The sequence below is a fragment of the Trematomus bernacchii genome, unplaced genomic scaffold, assembly GCF_902827165.1.
Source record: "Trematomus bernacchii unplaced genomic scaffold, fTreBer1.1, whole genome shotgun sequence".
Taxonomy (NCBI): domain Eukaryota; kingdom Metazoa; phylum Chordata; class Actinopteri; order Perciformes; family Nototheniidae; genus Trematomus; species Trematomus bernacchii.
This window is the reverse complement of record NW_022987839.1, coordinates 6030522-6056313: the sequence shown is the minus strand read 5'-3', so window position 1 is coordinate 6056313 and position 25792 is coordinate 6030522. Positions and strand designations below refer to the sequence as shown.

At 43.8% G+C, this 25792-nt stretch overlaps 3 protein-coding genes across 4 annotated transcripts; all 3 read left to right on the top strand.

The window, feature by feature from the left end:
• The first annotated feature begins 670 nt into the window (after positions 1–670).
• Positions 671–2397, top strand: LOC117500172 (tripartite motif-containing protein 16-like). Of its 2 annotated transcripts, XM_034152922.1 has the most exons (2): positions 686–1664; positions 1791–2397. In XM_034152922.1, exons 1-2 carry the CDS (start codon positions 686–688, stop codon positions 2351–2353), a joined length of 1542 nt encoding a protein of 513 aa, XP_034008813.1. In that variant the 3' UTR covers positions 2354–2397. The 2 variants fall into 2 exon arrangements, with proteins under 2 accessions (XP_034008815.1, XP_034008813.1); XM_034152924.1 differs by having other exon boundaries at positions 671–2397.
• Positions 2398–7382: 4985 nt separating this feature from the next.
• LOC117500174 (rho GTPase-activating protein 12-like) lies at positions 7383–12345 on the top strand. Its single transcript, XM_034152926.1, has 5 exons — positions 7383–7524; positions 7709–7786; positions 8608–8742; positions 10238–10343; positions 11992–12345. Exons 1-5 carry the CDS (start codon positions 7497–7499, stop codon positions 12164–12166), a joined length of 522 nt encoding a protein of 173 aa, XP_034008817.1. The 5' UTR covers positions 7383–7496; the 3' UTR covers positions 12167–12345.
• Positions 12346–20034: 7689 nt separating this feature from the next.
• LOC117500173 (tripartite motif-containing protein 16-like) lies at positions 20035–22643 on the top strand. The gene has a single exon (XM_034152925.1). It carries the CDS (start codon positions 20174–20176, stop codon positions 21557–21559), a length of 1386 nt encoding a protein of 461 aa, XP_034008816.1. The 5' UTR covers positions 20035–20173; the 3' UTR covers positions 21560–22643.
• The last annotated feature ends 3149 nt before the right edge of the window (positions 22644–25792 follow it).

The window sequence follows — 25792 nt, the reverse complement described above, 5'->3', positions numbered from 1 at the left end:
TTCTCCGCTAAGTTCAGCAACTGACTCACTTGGTCTCTGTAGCTACAAGCAGCTACCATTCAGCTAATAACATATTCAGCTTTTTCTGCATTTCAGCTAAATTCAGCCACAGATGTTCACAGTTTACAGCATTTGCACGCATTTTCTGCAGGAAATGCATTTTCTAGTTCTACTACTCCAACTACTTCTACTTCTAATACAACTACTGTTGTATGTACTTCCTGTACATTCAACTATTACATCAGTCAGCTATTTCAGGACATTCAGGCTATACATTTACAGTAGAGGAAATAAGTATTTGATCCCCTGCAGAATTTGTAAGTCTACCCACTTATTTTACAACTAAAAGCTCTCTTCAAATGTAGAGCAGGTTGGAAGCGAGGCTCTGTTTGTGAATGAGGAAACAGTTCAGAGTGTCAGCACTGCTCCTCCTGGAATGAGTCAGAGTTTGATAAGCCCTCCCTCTTCTTCCTGCTCTCAGACACAGCCAGCTCCACTCTGTATTTCCTGGTTCCTCCCCTTTAGATCCACACTGAGGAGGATGGGTGTAACCAACATGTGGGTAAAGTACAAGAGCTGATAGGCCACATTCACTGCACACACACATGCTGTTCAGATAACCTGTCACACTAGTTTCAGCTCTCAGGAAGTGAAACTCAGACACTCACTGCTACTGAGAGGTGAAATGGCGCAGAAAGGAGTTCAGCTGGACCGGGAAACCTTCTCTTGTTCGATCTGTCTGGATCTACTGAAGGATCCGGTGGCGACTCCCTGTGGACACAGCTACTGCATGAAGTGTATTAAAGCCCACTGGGATGGAGAGGATGAGAAGAAGATCCACAGCTGCCCTCAGTGTAGGCAGAGCTTCACACCGAGGCCTGTCCTGCTGAAAAACACCATGTTAGCAGCTTTAGTGGAGGAGCTGAAGAAGACTGGACTCCAAGCTGCTCCTGCTGATCACTGCTATGCTGGAGCTGAAGATGTGGCCTGTGATGTCTGCACTGGGAGGAAATTGAGAGCCTGTAAGTCCTGTCTTACGTGTTTTATATCTTATTGTGACAAACACCTCCAGCGTCATTATAACGTAGCTCAATTAAAAAAACACAAGCTGGTGGAGCCCTCCAAGAAGCTCCAGGAGAACATCTGCTCTCTTCACGACGAGGTGATGAAGATGTTCTGCCGCACTGATCAGCAGTGTATCTGTTATCTCTGGTCTGTGGACGAACACAAAGGCCACGACACAGTGTCAACTGCAGCAGAAAGGACTGAGAGGCAGAGAGAGCTGGAGGGGAGTCGAGAAAACATCCAGCAGAGAATCCAGGACAGAGAGAAGGAGGTGAAGCTGCTTCAGCAGGAGGTGGAGGCCGTCAATGGCTCTGCTGATAAAGCAGTGGAGGACAGTGAGAAGATGTTCACTGAGCTGATCCGTCTCATGGAGAAAAGAAGCTCTGATGTGAAGCAGCAGGTCAGATCCCAGCAGAAGAGAGAAGTGAGTCGAGTCAGAGAGCTTCAGGAGAAGCTGGAGCAGGAGATGGCTGAGCTGAAGAGGAGAGACGCTGAGCTGAAGCTGCTGTCTCACACAGAGGATCACAACCAGTTTCTGCTCAGCTACCCCTCACTGTCAGCCCTCAGTGAACCTACACACTCATCCAGCATCAACATCCGTCCTCTGAGCTACTTTGAGGACGTGACGGCGGCCCTGTCAGCAGTCAGAGACAAACTACAGGACGCCCTGAGAGAGGAATGGACAAACATCTCACCGACTGAAGTGGATGTTTTACTGTCAGCAGCAGAGCCCACCACCAGATCTGGGTTCTTAAAATATTCACAGGAGATCACTCTGGATCCAAACACAGCAAACACAGAGCTGTTATTATCTGAGGGGAGCAGAAAAGCAACATTCATGAAACAACCACAGTCTTCTAGTCACCCAGACAGATTCACTGCTTATGCTCAGGTCCTGAGTAGAGAGAGTCTGACTGGACGTTGTTACTGGGAGGTGGAGTGGAGAGGGGGAGAAGTTTCTGTAGCAGTCGCATACAAGAATATCAGCAGAGCAGGGAGTGGGGTTGAATGTGGATTTGGACTCAATGACAAATCTTGGACCTTAGAGTGTAAACAAAACAGTTATTCATTTTTTTACAACAATATCAACACTCCCGTCTCAGGTCCTCTGTCCTCCAGAGTAGGAGTGTACCTGGATCACAGAGCAGGCGTTCTGTCCTTCTACAGCATCTCTGAAACCATGACTCTCCTCCACAGAGTCCAGACCACATTCACTCAGCCGCTACATGCTGGAGTTCGGTTTTATTATCCTTATGGAGCCACAGCTGAGTTTTGTAAACTGAAATAGCCTGAAGTCATTTGAGGAACTCTTCTACTTCTTAAACTCATTGTGTGTCCATCATTGTTGCTGAGAGCTGATTGTTCATGTCTTCACTGCACAGAGATCAGCTGTCAATCAAACATTATGGGATGTGCTTTAACATCTTCTCATGAGTTGTTCTGTAGATGTTGGAGTTTCTTTAGGCGGCGCTCCTTCCTGTGTCTGTTTAGCCATGGAGGCTGTCACTGCTCAGGAGGATTTCTGTTAACCTCAACTCATATTTCTCTGCATGGAAATGTAAACTTTGCTCTAAATATTTGTTGAATATCGATATTGATGTATTTGTATGTTGTTGTTTCTCTTGTAAAGCTTGAGTCTTCAGAGAGAAAGCACCAGAGCTTCTTTCATTTTAGATATTTTATTCTGGCCACTTTCTCAACAATAGAGACATTTATAATCACATGTATTATTTTGACAGATTATATATTATTGTTGCTTCCCAAATTAACGAACAAATGAGTTCCCAGATGGTTATAACACTTATTTCATCATAAAATGTTTATTTAAAATGATATTACTTACTGTCATGATCATAATCAATAAGTCAATCATTTATTATTCTCCTGTCAATAGCTTAGAGTATTTGTTTGGGAAATACATTGTATAATATTACAGTTATTGTTTTGCAGACTAATTGTTGTTGTTGTTGTTGTTATCCAAATAGAAAGTGGGTACTCTGATGTTTTATAGAACATTAATTATCATGATAATAATCAATAAGTAAATCATGTATGATTCTGTTTGAAATAGCTGAGATTCTGATTGTGTGGATGAAGTGAATCTGATCATGAAATCATTGAACAGACTTTACTGATGGGATGTGTGATCAAATTAAATGTTTGGATATTAATAAAGGTTTGTCTTTCAAAAATAAAAAAAGGATGTTCTTCTTGTATTATGTCCAAGGTGCCGTAACATTTAACCATTTTCATTCAAATCATTTCACTTTTCTACATTTCTCCGCTAAGTTCAGCAGTTTAGCTCAAAGCAGCTACAGTCACCATTCAACTATTAACATATTCAGCTTTCTCTGCATTTTCAGCTAATTCAGCAACACATGTGCGCAGCTTACAGCTTTCACACGCATTTTCAGCCGGAAATGCATTTTCTAGTCTAACTTCAACTGCCTTCCTCCATGAAACTACCAGCTTTCTGTGGTGAGTATTTCACTATATTTAAATGTGTATACTTGTGGAAGCCCATTCTCTAAAAAGGAAAGTTGCATAGTTAACAATGGTGAAAGTAACTTAGTACATTTACTCAAGTAATGTAGCCTACTTAAGTATAATTCGGGTACTTCTACTTCCACATCATTAATACAAATCTGCATATGAACTAAAGGTATTAAAGAAATGTAGTGGGGTAGAATTACAAAGTACCTCAAAAATGTACTTGATAAAATCTACTTTTCACTGTACTTCAATACATTTCAGAGGCTTTTAATGCACTTCATTTATTTGACAAAAGTAGTTGCTTTTTATACAAATTCATGTGTTTATATGATATATATGTTCTACAAATTGACTCAGTACTTTCCAAAATGTGCTCCATATTGACGAAGTCCAACATTAAAAAAACTCATGTATTTTCTCATGATGAAAACAAGATATTATAATATTGTATAATAATACAACTCTTATATAAAAGAGTACTTTTACTTTTGATACCTGAGTACATTTAGCTGATAATACTTCTGCCCAATAGACAATAAATAGAAGTTCTTTGGAAAGTTCAACACTTTTCTTCCGTGACAGTTTCAACCTGCATGGCACTAAAATAAATATATATCAAAGGTGAACCTGTCAGACTCCAAGTGGGAGGACTTCCATGTGATCACTGTGTGTGTGTGTGTGTGTGTGTGTGTGTGTGTGTGTGTGTGTGTGTGTGTGTGTGTGTGTGGTGTGTGTGTGTGTGGTGTGCGTGCGTGCGTGCGTGCGTGCGTGCGTGCGTGCGTGCGTGCGTGCGTGCGTGCGTGCGTGCGTGCGTGCGTGCGTGCGTGCGTGTGTATGTGTGTGTGTGTGTCACTGGAGCGTTGAAGATGTACTTCAGAGAGCTGCCGGAGCCTCTCTTCACCTACGCTCTCTTCCACGACTTCATCAGCGCAATCAGTACGTGAAACACACAGCTGCACCAACACTATCTGCAGTCATTCACGCATCAACTCTGAAGTCAGTCTACTGTCTGTAACACCAGGAAGCCTCTCTGATGGCGCATTCCCACTGCAGGGCCTCGCACGGCTTAGTACGGTATAGTTAGGCCTTGGTAGGCCAGGCTCACTTTATGCTGCATTTCCATTACAGTTTAGTATCTGGGCAGTAACTATAGAGTGGCGAAGTCACGCCCATCTACTTCCGCCCCATGGGACCTTATTTTGGAAAAATAATGTATTGAAGTCAATGGAGAGAGAAAACTTATCTTTCGATCCCGTTTGAATTGTGCCATGAATTACACATATGATGTTTGTCAATCTTAAAAAATAATTTCCATGTCAAAAAAGTCACAGTTTGTCGTAAAACTGTTGAAATATAAGACTATGAAAAATACGTAACTAGAAAGACTACAAATCCCAGAGTCGCGTAAGTGATGTCACAATTATTTTCCCCCACTAAGAGATAGCTAAGATCAGCGCCATATAGATATAATCTATCTATATGGCGCTGGCTAAGATAAGATAACTTTAACAAGATGCCTGTGTGCTTAGTACCAGGTTGTTATCATACCAGCAATGGGTCTTGCTCGTTCTTTCGCTTCCCGTCTGATGAAAGGACCAGGAGTACTCTGGATCATGCTAGCTAGTAGCTAGCACGTTAGTTAGCATTACAGCCTTGTCATTTTTATTAGCCTTAACATGAAGTAACATGAAGTAACCCAAAATGTTAAACAGTAAGAGTAGTAGTCATATTTCGTGAACCCTTTGAAGAGTACTGTCACCGGTGTGATCATTCTATAATACACAATTTAAGCCTGGGGGAGAAATGCTAACGCTAATGCTAGCGATCTTCTCTACTTCATGCTATCTGCACAAATGGTTGACATTAAACATTAAAACGACCAGGCAGTTCAGAGAGAATCAAAGGAAGGCAGGCAGGCAGCTTTGCATGACATTCTTCAGGACGTGTTTCATTGTGGTGATAGTGAGGGTAGTCAATCGTTTTGTTGACAAGACAGTAGTGACGGCCATCTTGGTGACGTGTGTTGTTGACCAGAGATGTAGTTCATTGAGCGTTTCACACAAACAAATGTGTTACTTCACAGTTTTACGACACATTTATTTATTTTTGACTTGCAAAATTATCTTTTAAATTGACAAACATCATATGTGTAATTCGTGGCACAATTCAAACGGGATTGAAAGATAATCTTTCTCTCTCCATTGACTTCAATACATAATTTTTCCGAAATAAGGTCCCATGGAGGTCCACCGGAAGGGGAGGGACTTCGCCACTCTATAGTAACGCAGTGTAGGCGGAGCCGTGACGTCATCTTCAATGCGAACCACAGAAAAACAACATCAGCCGTTAGCTGTTAGCCCTTACCACCCGATTAAATTTACCAAAGCAATTGAAAAAGAGATTGGAAAAATTAAATTTGCTAAATTCATGAACAACAAGCGGGTATTGATACATGCCAATAACAAACAGCAGCAGGAAAAGATTCTGGGAATGAACTCACTGAATGGGGAGAAAATGAAGGCGCATGTCCCAGGAGCAATGGCAAATCTGAGAGGAGTAATCTCAGGAGTACCATTGGACATGTCAATGGAAGATGTTAAAAGTGAATTAAAAGGAGGCAAAATAGTGGAAGTCACAAGGCTTAAAAGCAAACGGGATGGTACACTCAAAGAAACATTATCAGTTCTCATTCAGTTTGAGAGAACCTTACCTAAGGCAGTACAAATGGGATATTGAACTTCATGGTTAGGGAGTACATCCCCAAACCTCTCAGGTGCTACGCATGTCAACGAATGGGGCACACAGCGCAGCAGTGTAAAGGACAGCTAAGGTGTGCGAGATGCGGAGGACAACATGAGTATGGGAAATGTGAAAAGGATGCAAAGGTTAAATGTTGTAACTGCGGAGGAGATCACAGTGCTGTAGCACATCGAAAGGCAATCCAAAGCTTTTACTTTTGCTATACATTTAAGCAATAGCTCACGACAGGCCGTGGTATATGGCCATTATATCACAGTTAAGGGGACGGGTTCGGCCCGACGCGAAGCATGCAGTTTGCTTTTCAGCCCAACTGTATACAGTTAAATCGACCGGACTTCTTTCTGCAGATGTGAGCGTCCTTTACAACGGTCAATAAGTCCTTGCTGCACATTATCCCTTACATGCTTCCATCTTAAGCTTTGTTAGTTAGTTAGTTAGTTTCGTAACGGACGTAATGTAACGGTTGTAACGGTTGTAGCTTTTCTCAGACGCGGAGGGATACTGACTTGTTGTGAAAAGTAACTACAATTCTACCCGTGATATACGCTCATTATATCACGGCTAAGAACCAATCAGATTACTGTTTTTTATAAAAGTCAAATCAAGCAAAGCATTCAGATAAAGTGCAACAGAGACACATTTAAGTAAGACACTAATTAAAAAGCCAAGAGACAACAAATTAAAACAAGCTAAACAAATGTAACTTGTTCTTTATACACCTTTTCAGGTTTAAACAGACTTTGGATCACCAGATGTTTTACTATCACTTGCCTCTCAGGTTTCACTACTACACATACCAATAAGTCAATAGTATTTAGATTTTCCTAACATAAATCCAATTGCTTTAACCTAACAATATCACATTGTTATATTGAATGTGTCTTCCATTGTGCCAGTTTTCCACAGGAATCAGGAAGTCAATGTTTATAGTGATAATATTATATTACATTCTTATATTTGTTGTGTGAAGTCTTAGGCTGACAGAATTCATACTGTTTGATTTAACATAAAGTAATCTGGCACAGCTTCTAGATCAGATTAGGCAAACACTAAGCGAGGACTCTGGACTGTTGTCATGACGCTGGCTATGTCTCTCCCTGTCTTCAGATCAGGTGTTCGGCTGCAGTCTGTCCACTTTGTGTCAAAGAGAGAACGGCTCCGTGCCAATCTTTGTCACGATGTGCATCGACCACGTGGAGAACAATGGTGGGTTTCACACATGTGCCACTTTACCTTGACCTTTGACCTCAGTTATTTCAGTTTCAGTCATAAAGAAGGGTGAGGTACACTGCTTCATGATAACACAGGTACATTCAGAGTGGCTTCCAAACCATATCAATAATCTAGATCACTGAACTGATTTATGGTTTTCTCCCATGATCCTTTGCAGGTCTGTTTGTAGACGGGCTGTACAGAGTCAGTGGGAACCTGGCTATCATACAGAAACTACGCTTTGCTATCAATCATGGTAAGTTTCTATTAGTTATATACAAGAAAACACAAGGGGACAAAGTCAGGAATGAGTCATAATATTATCAAACTTTATTTATCTTGCACCTTTCAAACCGAGTTAGGGGCGTAACATAAACATAAGACCTACAACCCTAAAAAAGGGTCTGCGTTTTAGCACTTTCAGTCCCTTCGTCTCAAAGTCAACCGCTTTTTGAGTAAGAAGACTGAAATATTATAATTTTTCAACATAAAATATGTCAGTAAATAGCTCACTGTTCAATATAAAGCTGCAAAAAGAATTAAGAAATAAAGAATTACAATCAGACAGAGTATATATACTTGCATATTAACAATAGAAAGATGTATCTATTGAGTACACATTGTAAAAATACGCAATACAAAAACATACAGCATCATTTAGAAAACACTATAACAGACTAACCTCCTAGATAAACTATAAACATAGGATATATACGTTATAAAATGTGAAAGTTGTCATATTTGAGTGCATTATGTACAAATTGTTTAGGTTTATTGAAGTTAGATAGAAATCTGTGTGAAATTGAAGTAGTTTATTGCCTAGTGTTTAAATGTTACTTCTGCCGAAAGCATTTACGCTTCACAAATTCTGAAGGTGGTTTTAATATGTGGAGATGATCCTGAAGAACAAAACGTGAAAGTGTCATAACGTGTGTTAGCCACTGAGCTTATTTTCTGCTAAATCCCAATACATCATCCCTGCATCACTTTATCCCGATTGAAATGTCTGGTTTCATTTCCTTACGTAAGACTTTGCGTCTGTGTTCGGGTCTCTGAGTGAAGGGTTTGTATTTGCAGATGAGAGGGTGAACCTGTCAGACTCCAAGTGGGAGGACTTCCATGTGATCACTGGAGCGTTGAAGATGTACTTCAGAGAGCTGCCGGAGCCTCTCTTCACCTACGCTCTCTTCCACGACTTCATCAGCGCAATCAGTACGTGAAACACACAGCTGCACCAACACTATCTGCAGTCATTCACGCATCAACTCTGAAGTCAGTCTACTGTCTGTAACACCAGGAAGCCTCTCTGATGGCGCATTCCCACTGCAGGGCCTCGCACGGCTTAGTACGGTATAGTTAGGCCTTGGTAGGCCAGGCTCACTTTATGCTGCGTTTCCATTACAGTTTATTAGCTGGGCAGTAACTATAGTAACGCAGTGTAGGCAGAGCCGTGACGTCATCTTCAATGCGAACCACAGAAAAACAACATCAGCCGTTAGCTGTTAGCACTCAGAGCTCACAGCTCCTCATATCTGTTCAGAAACTAGACAAAAGTGAAACAAGTACAAACCACAGACTGCCTGTGTCATGGTGAATACAGTCGCTGCTTTATTTATGTCTGTCGGCCGTTGTTGTGAGTGTGGACGGTCGGAGCATATACAACGTTAGCTTAGCCAAACTCCATTCAGAAAACACGCATTTAAAAGGTTTTTCGCCTGCCGTCTGTCTGCAGACTTGTCAAAGCATTAATTCATGGTTTTTACTAACCGGTATCAGTATGTTGTTACTTCGGCATCATTTTGAAACGTGTATTACAATTAAATCACGGTAAAATGTGTTCATTTTGTTGTAGTTGTAGGTAGCCCCCTTGCCAGCGATTCTCTCTCTAGTTCAGCATACTCAGCCCGGTTGTTGGCCCGGAAAGAACCTGGATTTTGGAGAGCCAGAAAAACTGTGAAACAGTACCTGTTAGCCGGAACTACCCCTAGTGGAAACTCAACCAAAAACGGGCCGGGTTTGGCACGGCACGCTTAAACCGTGCTACGCGCTGCAGTGGAAATGCGCCATAACTGAATTCTTCTCTTCTCAATTATCCTTTTATTTCGAGGAGTTTCTTATGGAGATATTTTTGTGACAGATTCTTGAATACTTTATTTACCATTTATTAGGTATTTTAGCTTTTGCAGTAAGATATTGAATCCTTTTTTTTGCTCCAATTAAGTACACCCATACATCGTCATTGTTTCATTGACTAGGGTCATGTCAACAGCATATTAAGTTTCAATATTTCATACGCTGATGTTATTCCGAACAGCTTTCTTTGGACATGCAGTACTTTCAGAATATGTGTTTCAATTTGGATTTTTTTACCACATTTTGCAACACAGCCTAGCAAACACCTAGCTTTTTTGTGGTTGTTGCAAAACAGTGATAAAGGAATGGCAGCTCGTTAACTGCAAGTTGATAAGGAGGGGAAGTAAGCATCAATAGCAAGGCTGCATGTAAACTGGATTATTTTAAAAATGCTCTTTTTAAATATCTTTGTAAACAGCGTAGTACTCATATTGTCTTTTATTGGGAATAAGTAAAACAATCTGCATATGTTGTGGATGTGGAAGTAGTCAGTGAAACAACAGAAGGAGGCATGAGACTCTGTGATGAATCCAGATGATTCACTTTGATAAATGTTGTGTTTTCTGTTGTGCAGAGAGTCCAGACTACAAGCAGCGGGTTCAGTCCATCAAAGATCTGGTCCGACAGCTGCCCGTCTGCAACCACGACACCATGCAGACTCTCTTCAAGCACCTCAGGAAGTGAGAAACACACTCTCTTACTGCTCTATCATTTGTTTTTCCTTTTCTTTTGCTTGCTGTGTATAATGCCGACAAATCAAATCACACTTTGTTTGCCTTTCTCTGGCGACATCTGCGGCCTGAGGCTTTTTGAGTTGTCCGTCAGAAATAACTTCCAAACATCTGTCTGTCTGTCCGCCTCGTTCTCCTGAACATATTTCAAGGAATGCATAGAGGGAACCTTTTCAGATCTGGCACAAATATGGACTGTGACTTAAAGATGAACTGATCAGAAATGTGCGATGAAAGCTAACTGCTAATTAGGACAATTTCACAAATAGGATTAGATAGGCTGATGACAATTTGGACGAATTTGGTTGAGGCATACGATCGAGACTCTGTAATACTAGTATAGCGGATTTATGAGTTGATAATAATTAAAGAATATTGAGTTTTTCTCCATATTTGTAGGCTTTTTCTCATTCTTTGACCCCCGCAACATATCTGAAAACTCACCAAATTTTGCACGCGCGTCAGAAGTGGTGCAACTTCAGATGTGTAATTGGTTCCGGAACTTTGCGTCAAAAATTGCGTAGGCCACGCCCACTTCCGTTTTTAACGTAAACTCCCCCCACTTTAACTTTCACGTAAACGAACGAAACTCGCTACGCATATCTAGGGTGCGGAGACAAACCAAAAAGCCTCTTGGAGGGGTATAAAATAACGTACAGGAAGCCGGCCATTTTGAATTTGGCGTCGGAAAAACGCGATGCTCCAAACGGCCCAAAACTTCACAGGTTTGATAACGATGCAGCCCTCAACACATCTAGGCGTATTAGGGGGGTGTCATCAATTTCCGTTGCCATGGCGACAGATCACTCGCCATCAAACACAATGTTTATGATACTGCTGTAAATCCCATGTACGTTGTCCGATCGGCCTGAAACTTCCCACGTTTGCCAACGGCCGAGTCCTCGAGACACCTAGACACACACCTCGACGTGCGGACAACAGCCTGCGGAGCGTCGAAGACCCGCTCAACGCTGCTTGCAGCTTTAATTATTATTATTATTATTGTTGTTGTTGCTATAATGCAGGGGTATTATTATCCAGTGGAATGCCCTTACCTACTGGCCTAGTTAATTCAGTGGTTACTTTTGTTTGGCTGGGCAGTGTAGTTTTACACACCGTCTTATTTGACTTTCTCAGGACTTAAAACTGTTTTTTTGGGGGCAGACCCCACAAAGAAAAAAATATATTTACGCACGTAAGGTCATCATCTTAAGAGTTTTTTATGCTCATCGAGTCATCCGTGAGCAGAGCATCAAGTTGGCATGCCTATTAGAGCTGAATGCGGCGATTACCATGTTGTTCAGCAAAACGCCTCACAAACTTATTAAGATCTAAAGCTTTAGTGTAATTACGTATCTGCCACTGCGTTTTTTGCACTACTAAATATTGTTAATATTTACTTAATTATGTGACCGTCTATGTTTCCTGTAGATATTTAATTGCTCGTTTTACTGCACTGTTAGTGTACAGTTTTGTTATTATGCTGCTGAGTTTATTGTATTTTTGTAACTCTGGTACAACAATTTCCTTCAGGATAAATAAAGTCTTATCTTATGTCAGGATTTATTTTCATTTCCAAATGATGTGTCCTCTCCAGGGTGATCGAGTACGGCGAGGAGAACCATATGACCACTCAGAGCGTGGCCATCGTGTACGGCCACACGCTGCTGCGCCCCGAACAGGAGACGTGGAACATCGCGGTCCACATGGTGTACCAGAACCAGATCGTGGAGCTCATACTGCTGGAGTACGAGAACATTTTCGGCAGGTAGAGAGAGACGCTGGAGGACGAGCCTCTTGTTTTTCTCTCTCACTCTCCCAACGCAGAGCTCTCCCTAACCCAGCGTGGCCCTGCCCAACACAGCCTGGCTCGGATCAGCTCGACTCAGCTTCTCTTCATCTCAAATTGTAGTCACTGGCTTTCTCCTCTCGTACAACCTCCGGACCAAAGCTACGCAAATGTGTCATAAACCAAATCATAGATGTATCTAACTAGTGACCAAGAAACAGGTTTGCACTTTTCAGTATCTCATTTTCTCCTGCAGCTGCGTTTGTGCCACTTTACTGTAATAGTTGACGTCCAAATGTCCCGACACTGGATTCCTAATACAGGGCCATGAACGCCTCGTCTACTGCACAGAGACCAAAGCATCAGTTGGCTCGAAGTAAGGAGGCGGCGTCAGTATTGGAGGTTGGAGGCTGGACTGTATTGTATAACCTGTCACCACTCCTGTAAGAACCACACTGGGGAACCAAGAGAAGAAACCTAACTGCTGTGCTTGGCTTTAGACGTTTAGACACTAAGAGAAGCAACGTGGAGAAGAAGGGATGATATGGAACGCTTTTATTTCGGAATGATATGAACATTTACTGCCCTTTCCGTACAGTTCTCCCATTGTCTTTCCTTTTATTTCAGCAGGAATGCTTCACCATCAAAATGACCACTTGTATATCAAATTACTCGACCCGTGTTTTCTTAAGTTTTTGAAGAAGATGTCGTTTTTTTTGTATCCCTCTACGGTAGGAAGAATTCAAAAAACAGTTTGATGAATTGACGTAAATTGGGACGTATTTTAAACCTTTTATTTAAAAGCTCTCACATTTTGTGTAATAAAGCTCAATTATCCTGTCACATGCTAGTAATTCCATTTATTTATAAAACCTTACATTATAAAAGACATCAAAGTGTCACATTTGAGCATTATTTGACCCTCCGTGAAACTAGTCATGTGGAAGTGCTTTAAATAGTAAGCTCTTAATGAAGAATTCAAGATAACATGTGGTGAATAATTGTCTTTTTGGAAAATGGTCATTCCTTTAAACGTTCCCCTTCTGCCTCTTTCCATCTCTTTCTTTGTTCTTCTTCCTGTATTCCTGAAATACTGGACCAGGGTCCTCTGAACACACGAGAGGTTTCCACTCTGTAATATATCTGCACGCGACCTTCTCCATTTGGCTTTATGAACAAATCACCTTGCAACAGCCAGAACTTGAACAACAAACAAATGGTACTCAGCTGTGTCTTTCCTTGACTCATGGATATGAAATGTTAAGGCCAACCGTCTTTGAACCATGACTCCATTGATACATCTGTACAGTGTTTATGTGTGTGCATGTGGACGAGGGGGGGGGGTGGATGGATGAATGGACTCAATGACAATATATTGTACAAATAGTGAATATAAATATGTATGCTTGGAATGTTAAAGAATATGATAAGAGGGAGAAATCACTATTGTTGTGATCGTTGTGTGACCAACAGAGGAATAAAGTTCTGAACTGGGGATGTGGAGGTTTACCTGTGGTTCAGGTAATGAAAGATTGTTTGAATGTAACTTTGGAGAGTAACTGTTGGCTTTACCAAACTGGAATAAAGACCTCTGATAAGAGATATTTCCAAAGGAGATATGTGTTGTTTCTTTTACTTATGCAAACATTTACATCTGCGTTACATAAGCTCTATGTAAGTCAGTGTGAGGATCAAGAAGGTGACTTGTCTGATGATCATGCGTGTTCAAATATCTGCATGCTTCTCCTGTATTTAATCCTTTATAGCCCATCATTTAAAACAAATAAACCATAAGGGACAAGACACAACATACATTATAGGTCAAACCTTTACAACTTCTACTTTCACGATTGATTTAGAAAGCAAGAAGTTTATAGATATGTTTTAGTTTTGTAAGGAATGCGTGGAAAGGGTAGGACCCAAATGCAGACTACAAAACAAAGTAACAAGGTCTAGAAACAAAAACGAGCTTTATTCTAAAAGCCGAACAATAGCATGGCATGAAACACATAGGTTCTACAGAAACTGACCGTGACCAACATGGTGGGAGACAGGAGAAACAAACAATGAACCGACAAGGCACACAGGGGAAGACAAGACTAAATACAGAGAGGGGTAATCACAAGACGAGACACAGCTGGGGTAAGGGAGGCAGAAACACAAGGGCAACAGGTGAACACAATCAAACAAACCAGGGAAACTAAGACAGGAAGGCAAACACAGGAAGAAGGAACAGAGAAGACACAAGGAGGAAACATTTCAAAACAAAACAGGAAACCAGAGACAGAAAAAGACAAGACAAAAACACAACACAGACAGATCGTGACATAACCCCCCCCCCCCTCAAGGGACGGATCCCAGACGTCCCAAAAAACATAGTCCAACATTTCCAAAAGGGTGGGTGGAGGGGGTCCGGTGGACGGGCCCGGAAGGGGTCCCGGGCGGACGGCCCGGGGGCAAGGCAGAGTCCAAAAAGGGGGCGAAGGCCACAGCGGGCGAACTCAGGGGGCCGGGCATCAGAGCAAAGGCAGCGGCTCTCAGGGGACCGGGCTCGAGGCGAAGGCAGCGGCTGGAAGAATCAGGAGGCCGAGCCCGAGGGCGAAGACCGCGGCTGGGAGAACTCAGGAGGCCGGGCTCGAGGGCGAAGACTGCGGCACTCAGGGGGCCGGGCTCGAGGGCCGAACAAGAAGGCAGCGACGAGACAGCTCCGGAGTACGGGCAGGACCCAGTATCGGCCGGACAGGAACCGGAGCCGACGGGACAGGCGTAGACGGGGTCCTGAACATGACATGGGCTGGTGTCAATGGGACCCCGGATGGAGCAAGGGCTGGTGTCGACTGGACCCCCAACGGAACAGGACACAGAGTTGGCAGGGACCCCCGGTGGGAACAGGGTGTCGGCGGGACCTCCAACAGGACAGGATCTGGTGTTGGCAGGAAACCCGGCGGAGCAGTAGTCGGCGGGACCCCCAACAGGAACAGGATCTGGTGTTGGCAGGAAACCCGGCGGAGCAAGTAGTCGGCGGGACCCCCAACGGGACAGGAACATGGGGTCGGCAGGACCCCCAACGACACTGGACGTGGAGTTGGCAGGACACCTCAGCGGAACCCCCAACGGCACAGGACATAGGGTTGGCAAGACCCCCGGCAGAAGAGTAGTCGGCGGGACCCCCAATGGGACAGGACATGGAGTTGGCAAGACCCCTGGCAGGAGAGTAGTTCGGCGGGGACCTCCAACATCACAGGACCAGTAGGGTTGGCAGGACCCCCCGGCAGAAGAGTAGTCGGTGGGACCCCCAATGGGACAGGACATGGAGTTGGCAAGACCCCCGGCAGGAGAGTAGTCGGCGGGACCATCAACATCACAGGACATAGGGTTGGCAGGACCCCCGGCAGGAGAGTAGTCGGCGGGACCTCCAACATCACAGGACATAGGGTTGGCAGGGACCCCCGGCAGGAGAGTAGTCGGCGGGACCTCCAACATCACGGACATAGGGTTGGACAGGACCCCCGGCAGAAAGAGTAGTCGGCGGGACCTCACAACATCACAGGACATAGGGTTGGCAGGACCCCGGCCAAGAAGAGTAGTCGGCGGGACCTCCAACGGTACAGGACATGGGGTAGGCGTCGGCCGTAGAGCCAACAGGACACGGGGGGCTGGCGTCGGCCGGAGAGCCAACAGGAGACGGGGTGGGGTGTGGAGTCGGCCGGACCACCGACAGGACACGAGGGGCTGGAGTGGGCCGAACCACTGACAAAACACGGGGGGCTGGCGTCGGCCGTAGAGCCAACAGGACACGAGGTGCTGGAGTCGACCGGACCACCGACAGGACACGAGGGGCTGGAGTGGGCCGAACCACTGACAAAACACGGGGGGCTGGCGTCGGCCGGAGAGTCAACAGGACACGAGGGTGCTGGAGTCGGCCGGACCACCGACAGACACGAGGGGCTGGAGTGGGCCGAACCACTGACAAAACACGGGGGGCTGGCGTCGGCCGGGGAGCCATACTGGAGCCGAAACTGAAGCCGGAACCATGGCTGCTGGGCCGGGAACTGGGGCCGGAACCATGGCTGCTGGGGCCGGAACTGGGGCCGGAACCATGGCTGCTGGGCCAGAACTGGGGCTGGAACCATGGCTGCTCTGGGGCCAGAACTGGGGCCGGAACCATGGCTGTGTGGGCCGGTCTGGAGCCGGAACCATGACTGTTTGGGCCGGTTACTGGAGCAGGCACCCTGGCTGCTGGGCACGGAACCGGAACACGGAACCATGGCTGTGTGGGATGGTACTGGAGCACGGACCATGACTGTGTGGGGCAGTAACTTGGTGCACGGAACCATGACTGTGTGTGGCCGGTACTGGAGCAGGCACCCTGGCTGCTGGGCATGGAACAGAAGCCTGGAACACTGACTGTTGTGAGCCAGGTAATCGAACACGGAAGCATGGCTGTGTGGGCCGGGTACTGGTGCACGGATCCATGGCTGTGTGGGGCCGGTACTGGATTACGAGCTGGCTTCCTGACCTTGCGTTTCTTTGAGGTCTTTTGGAGGCTCCGTGGACCTCCAAACGCCAGACGGGATCCCAAAAAAGGGTCAGAGAATGGAGACTGGCACTCGGGGGCTACGTGCAAAAAAACTCTGAGCCATTCAGGCAACGAGCTCCTCAGCCATGGCATGTTAGACACCGCCATCTGTGCCTTCTTGAGGATAGCCTCTTTGTCCCTTCTTGACGAGGTTCCACTCCACTCGACATAATAACATTGAAGGGTAAGTCTAGATCGAACAGATCTACCTTAAAATCTTCAAAATCTGCTGGGTCCATATGTGGTCGGTTCATTCTGTAAGGAATGCGTGGAAAGGGTAGGACCCAAATGCAGACTACAAAACAAAGTAACAAGGTCTAGAAACAAAAACGAGCTTTATTCTAAAAGCCGAACAATAGCATGGCATGAAACACATAGGTTCTACAGAAACTGACCGTGACCAACATGGTGGGAGACAGGAGAAACAAACAATGAACCGACAAGGCACACAGGGGAAGACAAGACTAAATACAGAGAGGGGTAATCACAAGACGAGACACAGCTGGGGTAAGGGAGGCAGAAACACAAGGGCAACAGGTGAACACAATCAAACAATCAGACACACCAGGGAAACTAAGACAGGAAGGCAAACACAGGAAGAAGGAACAGAGAAGACCAAGGAGGAAAACATTTCAAAACAAAACAGGAAACCAGAGACAGAAAAATACAAGACAAAACACAACACAGACAGATCGTGACAAGTTTGTATAATTGACATACAAGATTACAATGTGACTACAGTGTAAGTCAGTAGGTCAAAAGTCTCAGTAACATCTTGACTTCATATTTGATCAATTACACTAAATATCTCATATCTGACTTCCCATTCATATATTAGATTCATTTTGTTCTAAATTGTATTCATCTGTCAGTAATGTCCCTCACACACACACACACTGAAGTAAAAAGATATGATTCTACACTGTATTGAAGTAAACATGTATTGTTTGAACTGTTTTAGGTAATCACAAACGGGTTTTGATAAATCACTTAGAATAGGAATGTTATTCTCACTTTTAAACTCACTGACCCAGAATTCTGTGTTTCACACACCAACTTGGCCTGTTTCACCCCTAAAAGCAGATGTCGTCATTAAAGACATCGTTAAATGTATGCAGAGGGGTTTGGATGTCTGAGGGGGGATAGTTTATGTGAAGAACTCATGGGAAAGGAATAGAGTTAAGATTCGAATCGAAGATAGAGGTTGACTTTTGACCTTAGGGGACTTTGGAATTTCAAGTCCTGGTGAGAACTATTGACCTCGACCAGAAGCGAATCCAGCCAATCAGGACACTTGGGGAGGTGATCAGCTTACACAGCTCCTCCTCACGGAACTCTGATTCGCTTGGGAGGAAAATGGGAAGGAAGAGTCGACACATCTCCGCCCCAAAATAAGGATATGTATACTGTTGTTTTTGAGTGTAAAAATACTTCTGGTTTGGTGAGTTGGTTGGTCCCGATATCTGTGTCCGCATCGCATCACAAACCTGAAGTCACTTTCATCTCGTTTGATGATTGGTTTGATCCCGTCACATTTATCTGCATCGCATCACAAACCTGAAGTCCGGAGTACTCGAGTACTCTGTATAACTTGTATATGTGTTTGGTTTCCTACCAGAAGTAAACTCAGATAATTTGTTATAACTTTGATTCCGGTGTTTTCAATTCCTTTCTTAATTTAATAGAGATCCAGCCTCATCCAACGAACGGCGCGTAGCAGAGGTGTTCTGCTCCAACAACACACACACACACACACACACACACACACACACACCACAGACACACACACACACACACACACACACACACACACACACACACCACACACACACACACACACACACACACACACCATCTCTACCACACACACACACACACCACAGAACATCTCTACCACACAACACAACACACACAAACACAGAACTCTCTACCACACACACACACCCACACACGCCGCATGCACCACACACACACACACACACACACCCACACCACCCACCATCTCTACCACACCACACAACACACACCACACACCACACACACACCACACACACACCCACACACACACCACACACACCCACCCAAACCACACCACACACACACACACACACACACACTGAACTCTCTCCACCCCACACACACACACACACACACACACACTGAACACTCTACCCACACACCCACACTGAACATCTCTACCACACACACCACAACACACACACACACACACACACACACACACCACACACACACACACACACACACACACACACACACACACACCACCACACACACACACACACACACACACACACACACACACCACCACCCTCCTTTGCCTCCCTAACCATTTATTGACGTCAGACATCTCATTTTCTTTTTCTCCACCTCACACTCTCCAGAACCACACACCCCTTCAAAAGAAAAGCCCTATAGATGTAATGCTACTTGAACTTACACTACTACGTCCATCTGATATGTAACTCCTTCAGCCTACTTTCAGCTGCAGAAACCATTCAACTATGAACTTATTCAGCTATTTCAGGACATTGAGGCTATACATGTTGTTTATACCTTTTTTAAACCTTTTCTTTTCAATATTAAGCTTCTTCACTATTTTTCCTCCTCTTCCAGTTTAACATTTCACTTTCAAGTTTCCAACAAAGTCATTGCAATGCATTTGAGCTGTAACAATTTCATTCAAATAATTTCACTTTTCTGCATTTCTCCGCTAAGTTCAGCAACACACTCACTTGGTCTCTGTAGCTAAAAGCAGCTACCATTCAGCTAATAACATATTCAGCTTTTTCTGCATTTCAGCTAAATTCAGCCACAGATGTTCACAGTTTTCAGCATTTGCACGCATTTTCATCAGGAAATGCATTTTCTAGTTCTACTACTCCAACTGCTACTACTTCTAATACAACTAATGTTGTATGTACTTCCTGTACATTCAACTATTAAATCAATCAGCTACTTCAGGACATTCAGGCTATACATTTACAGTAGAGGAAATAAGTATTTTATCCCCTGCAGAATTTGTAAGTTTACCCACTTATTTTACAACTAAAAGCTCTCTTCAAATGTAGAGCAGGTTGTAAGCGAGGCTCCGTTTGTGAATGAGGAAACAGTTCAGAGTGTCAGCGCTGCTCCTCCTCCTGGAATGAGTCAGAGTTTGATAAGCCCTCCCTCTTGTTCCTGCTCTCAGACACAGCCAGCTCCACTCTGTATTTCCTGGCTCCTCCCCTTTAGATCCACACTGAGGAGGATGGGTGTAACCAACATGTGGGTAAAGTACAAGAGCTGATAGGCCACATTCACTGCACACACACTTCCTGTTCAGATCACAGCTCACATAGTTTCAGCTTTCAGGAAGTGAAACTCAGACACTCGCTGCTACTGAGAGCTGAAATGGCGCAGAAAGGAGTTCAGCTGGACCGGGAAACCTTCTCGTGTTCGATCTGTCTGGATCTACTGAAGGATCCGGTGGCTATTCCCTGTGGACACAGCTACTGCATGAAGTGTATTACAGGCTTCTGGGATGGAGAGGATGAGAAGAAGATCCACAGCTGCCCTCAGTGTAGGCAGAGCTTCACACCGAGGCCTGTCCTGCTGAAAAACACTATGTTAGCAGCTTTAGTGGAGGAGCTGAAGAAGACTGGACTCAAAGCTGCTCCTGCTGATCACTGCTATGCTGGAGCTGAAGATGTGGCCTGTGATGTCTGCACCGGGAGAAAACTGAAAGCCTGTAAGTCCTGTCTTACGTGTTTTATATCTTATTGTGACAAACACCTCCAGCCTCATTATGAATTGCCTGCCTTTAAAAAACACAAGCTGGTGGAGCCCTCCAAGAAGCTCCAGGAGAACATCTGCTCTCGTCACGACGAGGTGATGAAGATGTTCTGCCGCACTGATCAACAGTGTATCTGTTATCTCTGCTCTGTGGACGAACACAAAGGCCACGACACAGTGTCAGCTGCTGCAGAAAGGACTGAGAGGCAGAGAGAGCTGGAGGGGAGTCGACAAAACATCCAGCAGAGAATCCAGGACAGAGAGAAGGAGGTGAAGCTGCTTCAGCAGGAGGTGGAGGCCGTCAATGGCTCTGCTGATAAAGCAGTGGAGGACAGTGAGAAGATGTTCACTGAGCTGATCCGTCTCATGGAGAAAAGAAGCTCTGATGTGAAGCAGCAGGTCAGATCCCAGCAGAAGAGTGAAGTGAGTCGAGTCAGAGAGCTTCAGGAGAAGCTGGAGCAGGAGATGGCTGAGCTGAAGAGGAGAGACGCTGAGCTGAAGCTGCTCTCTCACACAGAGGATCACAACCAGTTTCTGCTCAGCTACCCCTCACTGTCAGCCCTCAGTGAACCTACACACTCATCCAGCATCAACATCCGTCTTCTGAGCTACTTTGAGGACGTGAAGGCGGCCCTGTCAGCAGTCAGAGACAAACTACAGGACGTCCTGAGAGAGGAATGGACAAACGTCTCACCGACTGAAGTGGATGTTTTACTGTCACCAGCAGAGCCCACCACCAGAGCTGGGTTCTTCAAATATTCACAGGAAATCACACTGGATCCAAAACCAGCATACACACAGCTGTTATTATCTGAGGGGAGCAGAAAAGCAACACGCATGGGACAACACTCTTATTCTAGTCATCCAGACAAATTCACTGATTGGCCTCAGGTCCTGAGTAGAGAGAGTCTGACTGGACATGTGTTACTGGGAGGTGGAGCGGAGAGGGCAGGAGTTTTTGTAGCAGTCCATACAAGAATATCAGCAGAGCAGGGGTGGGTATGAATGTGGATTTGGACGCAATGACAAATCTTGGTCCTTAGATTGTTCCAAAGCACTTATTACAGTGCATCACAACAATATCAAAACTCCCGTCTCAGGTCCTCCGTCCTCCAGAGTAGGAGTGTACCTGGATCACAGAGCAGGTATTCTGTCCTTCTACAGCATCTCTGAAACCATGACTCTCCTCCACAGAGTCCAGACCACATTCACTCAGCCGCTACATGCTGGAGTTTATCTTTGTTATGGAACCACAGCTGAGTTTTGTAAACTGAAATAGGCTGAAGTCATGTGAGGAACTCTTCTACTTCTTAAACTCATTGTGTGTCCATCATTGTTGCTGAGAGCTGATTGTTCATGTCTTCACTGCACAGAGATCAGCTGTCAATCAAACATTATGGGATGTGCTTTAACATCTTCTCATGAGTTGTTCTGTAGATGTTGGAGTTTCTTTAGGCGGCGCTCCTTCCTGTGTCTGTTTAGCCATGGAGGCTGTCACTGCTCAGGAGGATTTCTGTTAACCTCAACTCATATTTCTCTGCATGGAAATGTAAACTTTGCTCTAAATATTTGTTGAATATTGATATTGATGTATTTGTATGTTGTTGTTTCTCTTGTAAAGCTTGAGTCTTCAGAGAGAAAGCACCAGAGCTTCTTTCATTGGAGATATTTTTTCTGGCCACTTTCTCAACAATAGAGACATTTATAATCACATGTATTATTTTGACAGATTAAATATTATTGTTGCTTCCCAAATTAAGTAACAAATGAGTTCCCCAGATGGTTATAACACTTATTTAATCATAAAATGTTTAATTAAAATGATATTACTTACTGTCATGATCATAATCAATAAGTACATAATTTATTATTCTCCTGTCAATAGCTTAGAGTCTTTCTTTGGGAAATACATTGTATAATATTACAGTTATTGTTTGCAGACTAATTGTTGTTGTTGTTGTTGTTGTTGTCCAAATAGAAAGTGGGTACTCTGATGTTTTATAGAACACTAATTATCATGATAATAATCAATAAGTAAATGATGTATGATTCTGTTTGAAATAGCTGAGATTCTGATTGTGTGGATGAAGTGAATCTGATCATGAAATCATTGAACGACTTTACTGATGGGATGTGTGATCAAATTAAATGTTTAGATATTAATAAAGGTTTGTCTTTCAAAAATAAACAAAGGATGTTCTTCTTGTATTATGTCCAAGGTGCCATAACATTTAACCATTTTCATTCAAATCATTTCACTTTTCTACATTTCTCCGCTAAGTTCAGCAGTTTAGCTCAAAGCAGCTACAGTCACCATTCAACTATTAACATATTCAGCTTTCTCTGCATTTTCAGCTAATTCAGCAACACATGTGCGCAGCTTACAGCTTTCACACGCATTTTCAGCCGGAAATGCATTTTCTAGTCTAACTACAACTGCCTTCCTCCATGAAACTACCAGCTTTCTGTGGTGAGTATTTGACTATATTTAAATGTGTATACTTGTGGAAGCCCATTCTCTAAAAAGGAAAGTTGCATAGTTAACAATGGTGAAAGTAACTTAGTACATTTACTCAAGTAATGTAGCCTACTTAAGTATAATTCGGGTACTTCTACTTCCACATCATTAATACAAATCTGCATATGAACTAAAGGTATTAAAGAAATGTAGTGGGGTAGAATTACAAAGTACCTCAAAAATGTACTTGATAAAATCTACTTTTCACTGTACTTCAATACATTTCAGAGGCTTTTAATGCACTTCATTTATTTGACAAAAGTAGTTGCTTTTTATACAAATTCATGTGTTTATATGATATATATGTTCTACAAATTGACTCAGTACTTTCCAAAATGTGCTCCATATTGACGAAGTCCAACATTAAAAAAACTCATGTATTTTCTCATGATGAAAACAAGATATTATAATATTGTATAATAATACAACTCTTATATAAAAGAGTACTTTTACTTTTGATACCTGAGTACATTTAGCTGATAATACTTCTGCCAATAGACAATAAATAGAAGTTCTTTGGAAAGTTCAACACTTTTCTTCCGTGACAGTTTCAACCTGCATGGCACTAAAATAAATATATATCAAGGTGAACCTGTCAGACTCCAAGTGGGAGGACTTCCATGTGATCACTGTGTGTGTGTGTGTGTTGTGTGTGTGTGTGTGTGTGTGTGTGTGTGTGTGTGTGTGTGTGTGTGTGTTGTGTGGTGTGTGTGTGTGTGTGTGTGTGTGTGTGTGTGTGTGTGTGTGGGTGCGTGCGTGCGTCGTGCGTGCTTGCGTGCGTGCGTGCGTGCGTGCGTGCGTGCGTGCGTGCGTGCGTGCGTGCGTGCGTGCGTGCGTGCGTGCGTATGCGTGCGTGTCACTGGAGCGTTGAAGATGTACTTCAGAGAGCTGCCGGAGCCTCTCTTCACCTACGCTCTCTTCCACGACTTCATCAGCGCAATCAGTACGTGAAACACACAGCTGCACCAACACTATCTGCAGTCATTCACGCATTAACTCTGAAGTCAGTCTACTGTCTGTAACACCAGGAAGCCTCTCTGATGGCGCATTCCCACTGCAGGGCCTCGCACGGCTTAGTACGGTATAGTTAGGCCTTGGTAGGGCAGGCTCACTTTATGCTGCGTTTCCATTACAGTTTAGTAGCTGCTGGGCAGTAACTATAGTAACGCAGTGTAGGCGGAGCCGTGACGTCATCTTCAATGCGAACCACAGAAAAACAACATCAGCCGTTAGCTGTTAGCACTCAAGCTCACAGCTCCTCATATCTGTTCAGAAACTAGACAAAAGTTAAACAAGTACAAACCACAGACTGCCTGTGTCATGGCGAATACAGTCGCTGGTTTATTTATGTCCTGTAGGCCGTTGTTGTGAGTGTGGACGGTCGAGCATATACTGCGTTAGCTTAGCCGATCTCCATTCAGGAAAAACACACATTTTAAAAGGTTTTTTGCCTGCCGTCTGTCTGCAGACTTGTCAAGCATTAATTCATGGTTTTTACTACCGGTATCAGTATGTTGTTACTTCGGCATCATTTTGAAACGTGTATTACAATTAAATCACGGTCAAATATGTTCATTTTGTTGTAGTTGTAGCCCCATTGCCAGCGATTCTCTCTCTAGTTCAGCATATACAGCCCGGGTTGTTGGCCCGGAAGAACCTGGATTTTGGAGAGCCAGAAAAACTGTGAAACAGTACCGTTAGCCTCTTTGTAAACAGCGTAGTACACATATTGTCTTTTATTGGGAATAAGTCAAACAATCTACATATGTTGTGGATGTGGAAGTAGTCAGTGAAACAACAGAAGGAGGCATGAGACTCTGTGATGAATCCAGATGATTCACTTTGATAAATGTTGTGTTTTCTGTTGTGCAGAGAGTCCAGACTACAAGCAGCGGGTTCAGTCCATCAAAGATCTGGTCCGACAGCTGCCCGTCTGCAACCACGACACCCATGCAGACTCTCTTCAAGCACCTCAGGAAGTGAGAAAAACACTCTCTTACTGCTCTATCATTTGTTTTTTTCCTTTTCTTTTGCTTGCTGTGTATAATGCCGACAAATCAAATCACACTTTGTTTGCCTTTCTCTTGGCGACATCTGCGGCCTGAGGCTTTTTGAGTTGTCCGTCAGAAATAACTTCCAAACATCTGTCTGTCTGTACGCCTCGTTCTCCTGAACATATTTCAAGGAATGCAGAGGGAACCTTTTCAGATCTGGCACAAATGTGGACTGTGACTTAAGATGAACTGATCAGGAAATGTGCGATGAAAGCTAACTGCTAATTAGGACAATTTCACAAATAGGATTAGATAGGCCTGATGACAATTTGGACGAATTTGGTTGAGGCAAGACGATCGAGACTCTGTAATACGAGTATAGCGGATTTATGAGTTGATAATAATTAAAGAATATTGAGTTTTTCCTCCATATTTTAGGCTTTTTCTCATTCTATAAATGTCCACCTTATATTTTCAGAAAATGACCAAATAAATCACGGAATGTATAAATTACGTTCTAAGAAATTCTGAGTTTTTACTCGTTACTTTTAACTCCCCTGCCCAGGTTTGTATATTTCACCTACAACGGTCCTAAATAAACCATCATACATATCTGATTATAAATAAACGACAGCATTACGGAGCATGATTGTAAACAGTAGAGCAGGGGTTTTCAAAGTGTGGGAAGGTGAGCCTCCCCTCAGAGAACATAAGAACAAGCCGCGC

Bases quoted from the DNA above. Each gene is read 5' to 3' on its own strand.
- LOC117500172 (XM_034152924.1), top strand. From the start codon at position 686: ATGGCGCAGAAAGGAGTTCAGCTGGACCGGGAAACCTTCTCTTGTTCG.
- LOC117500174 (XM_034152926.1), top strand. From the start codon at position 7,497: ATGTGCATCGACCACGTGGAGAACAATG. The intron at 8,743-10,237 runs GTACGTGAAACA...TCTGTTGTGCAG, and splicing joins CGACTTCATCAGCGCAATCA to AGAGTCCAGACTACAAGCAG. The intron at 10,344-11,991 runs GTGAGAAACACA...TGTCCTCTCCAG, and splicing joins CTCTTCAAGCACCTCAGGAA to GGTGATCGAGTACGGCGAGG.
- LOC117500173 (XM_034152925.1), top strand. From the start codon at position 20,174: ATGGCGCAGAAAGGAGTTCAGCTGGACCGGGAAACCTTCTCGTGTTCG.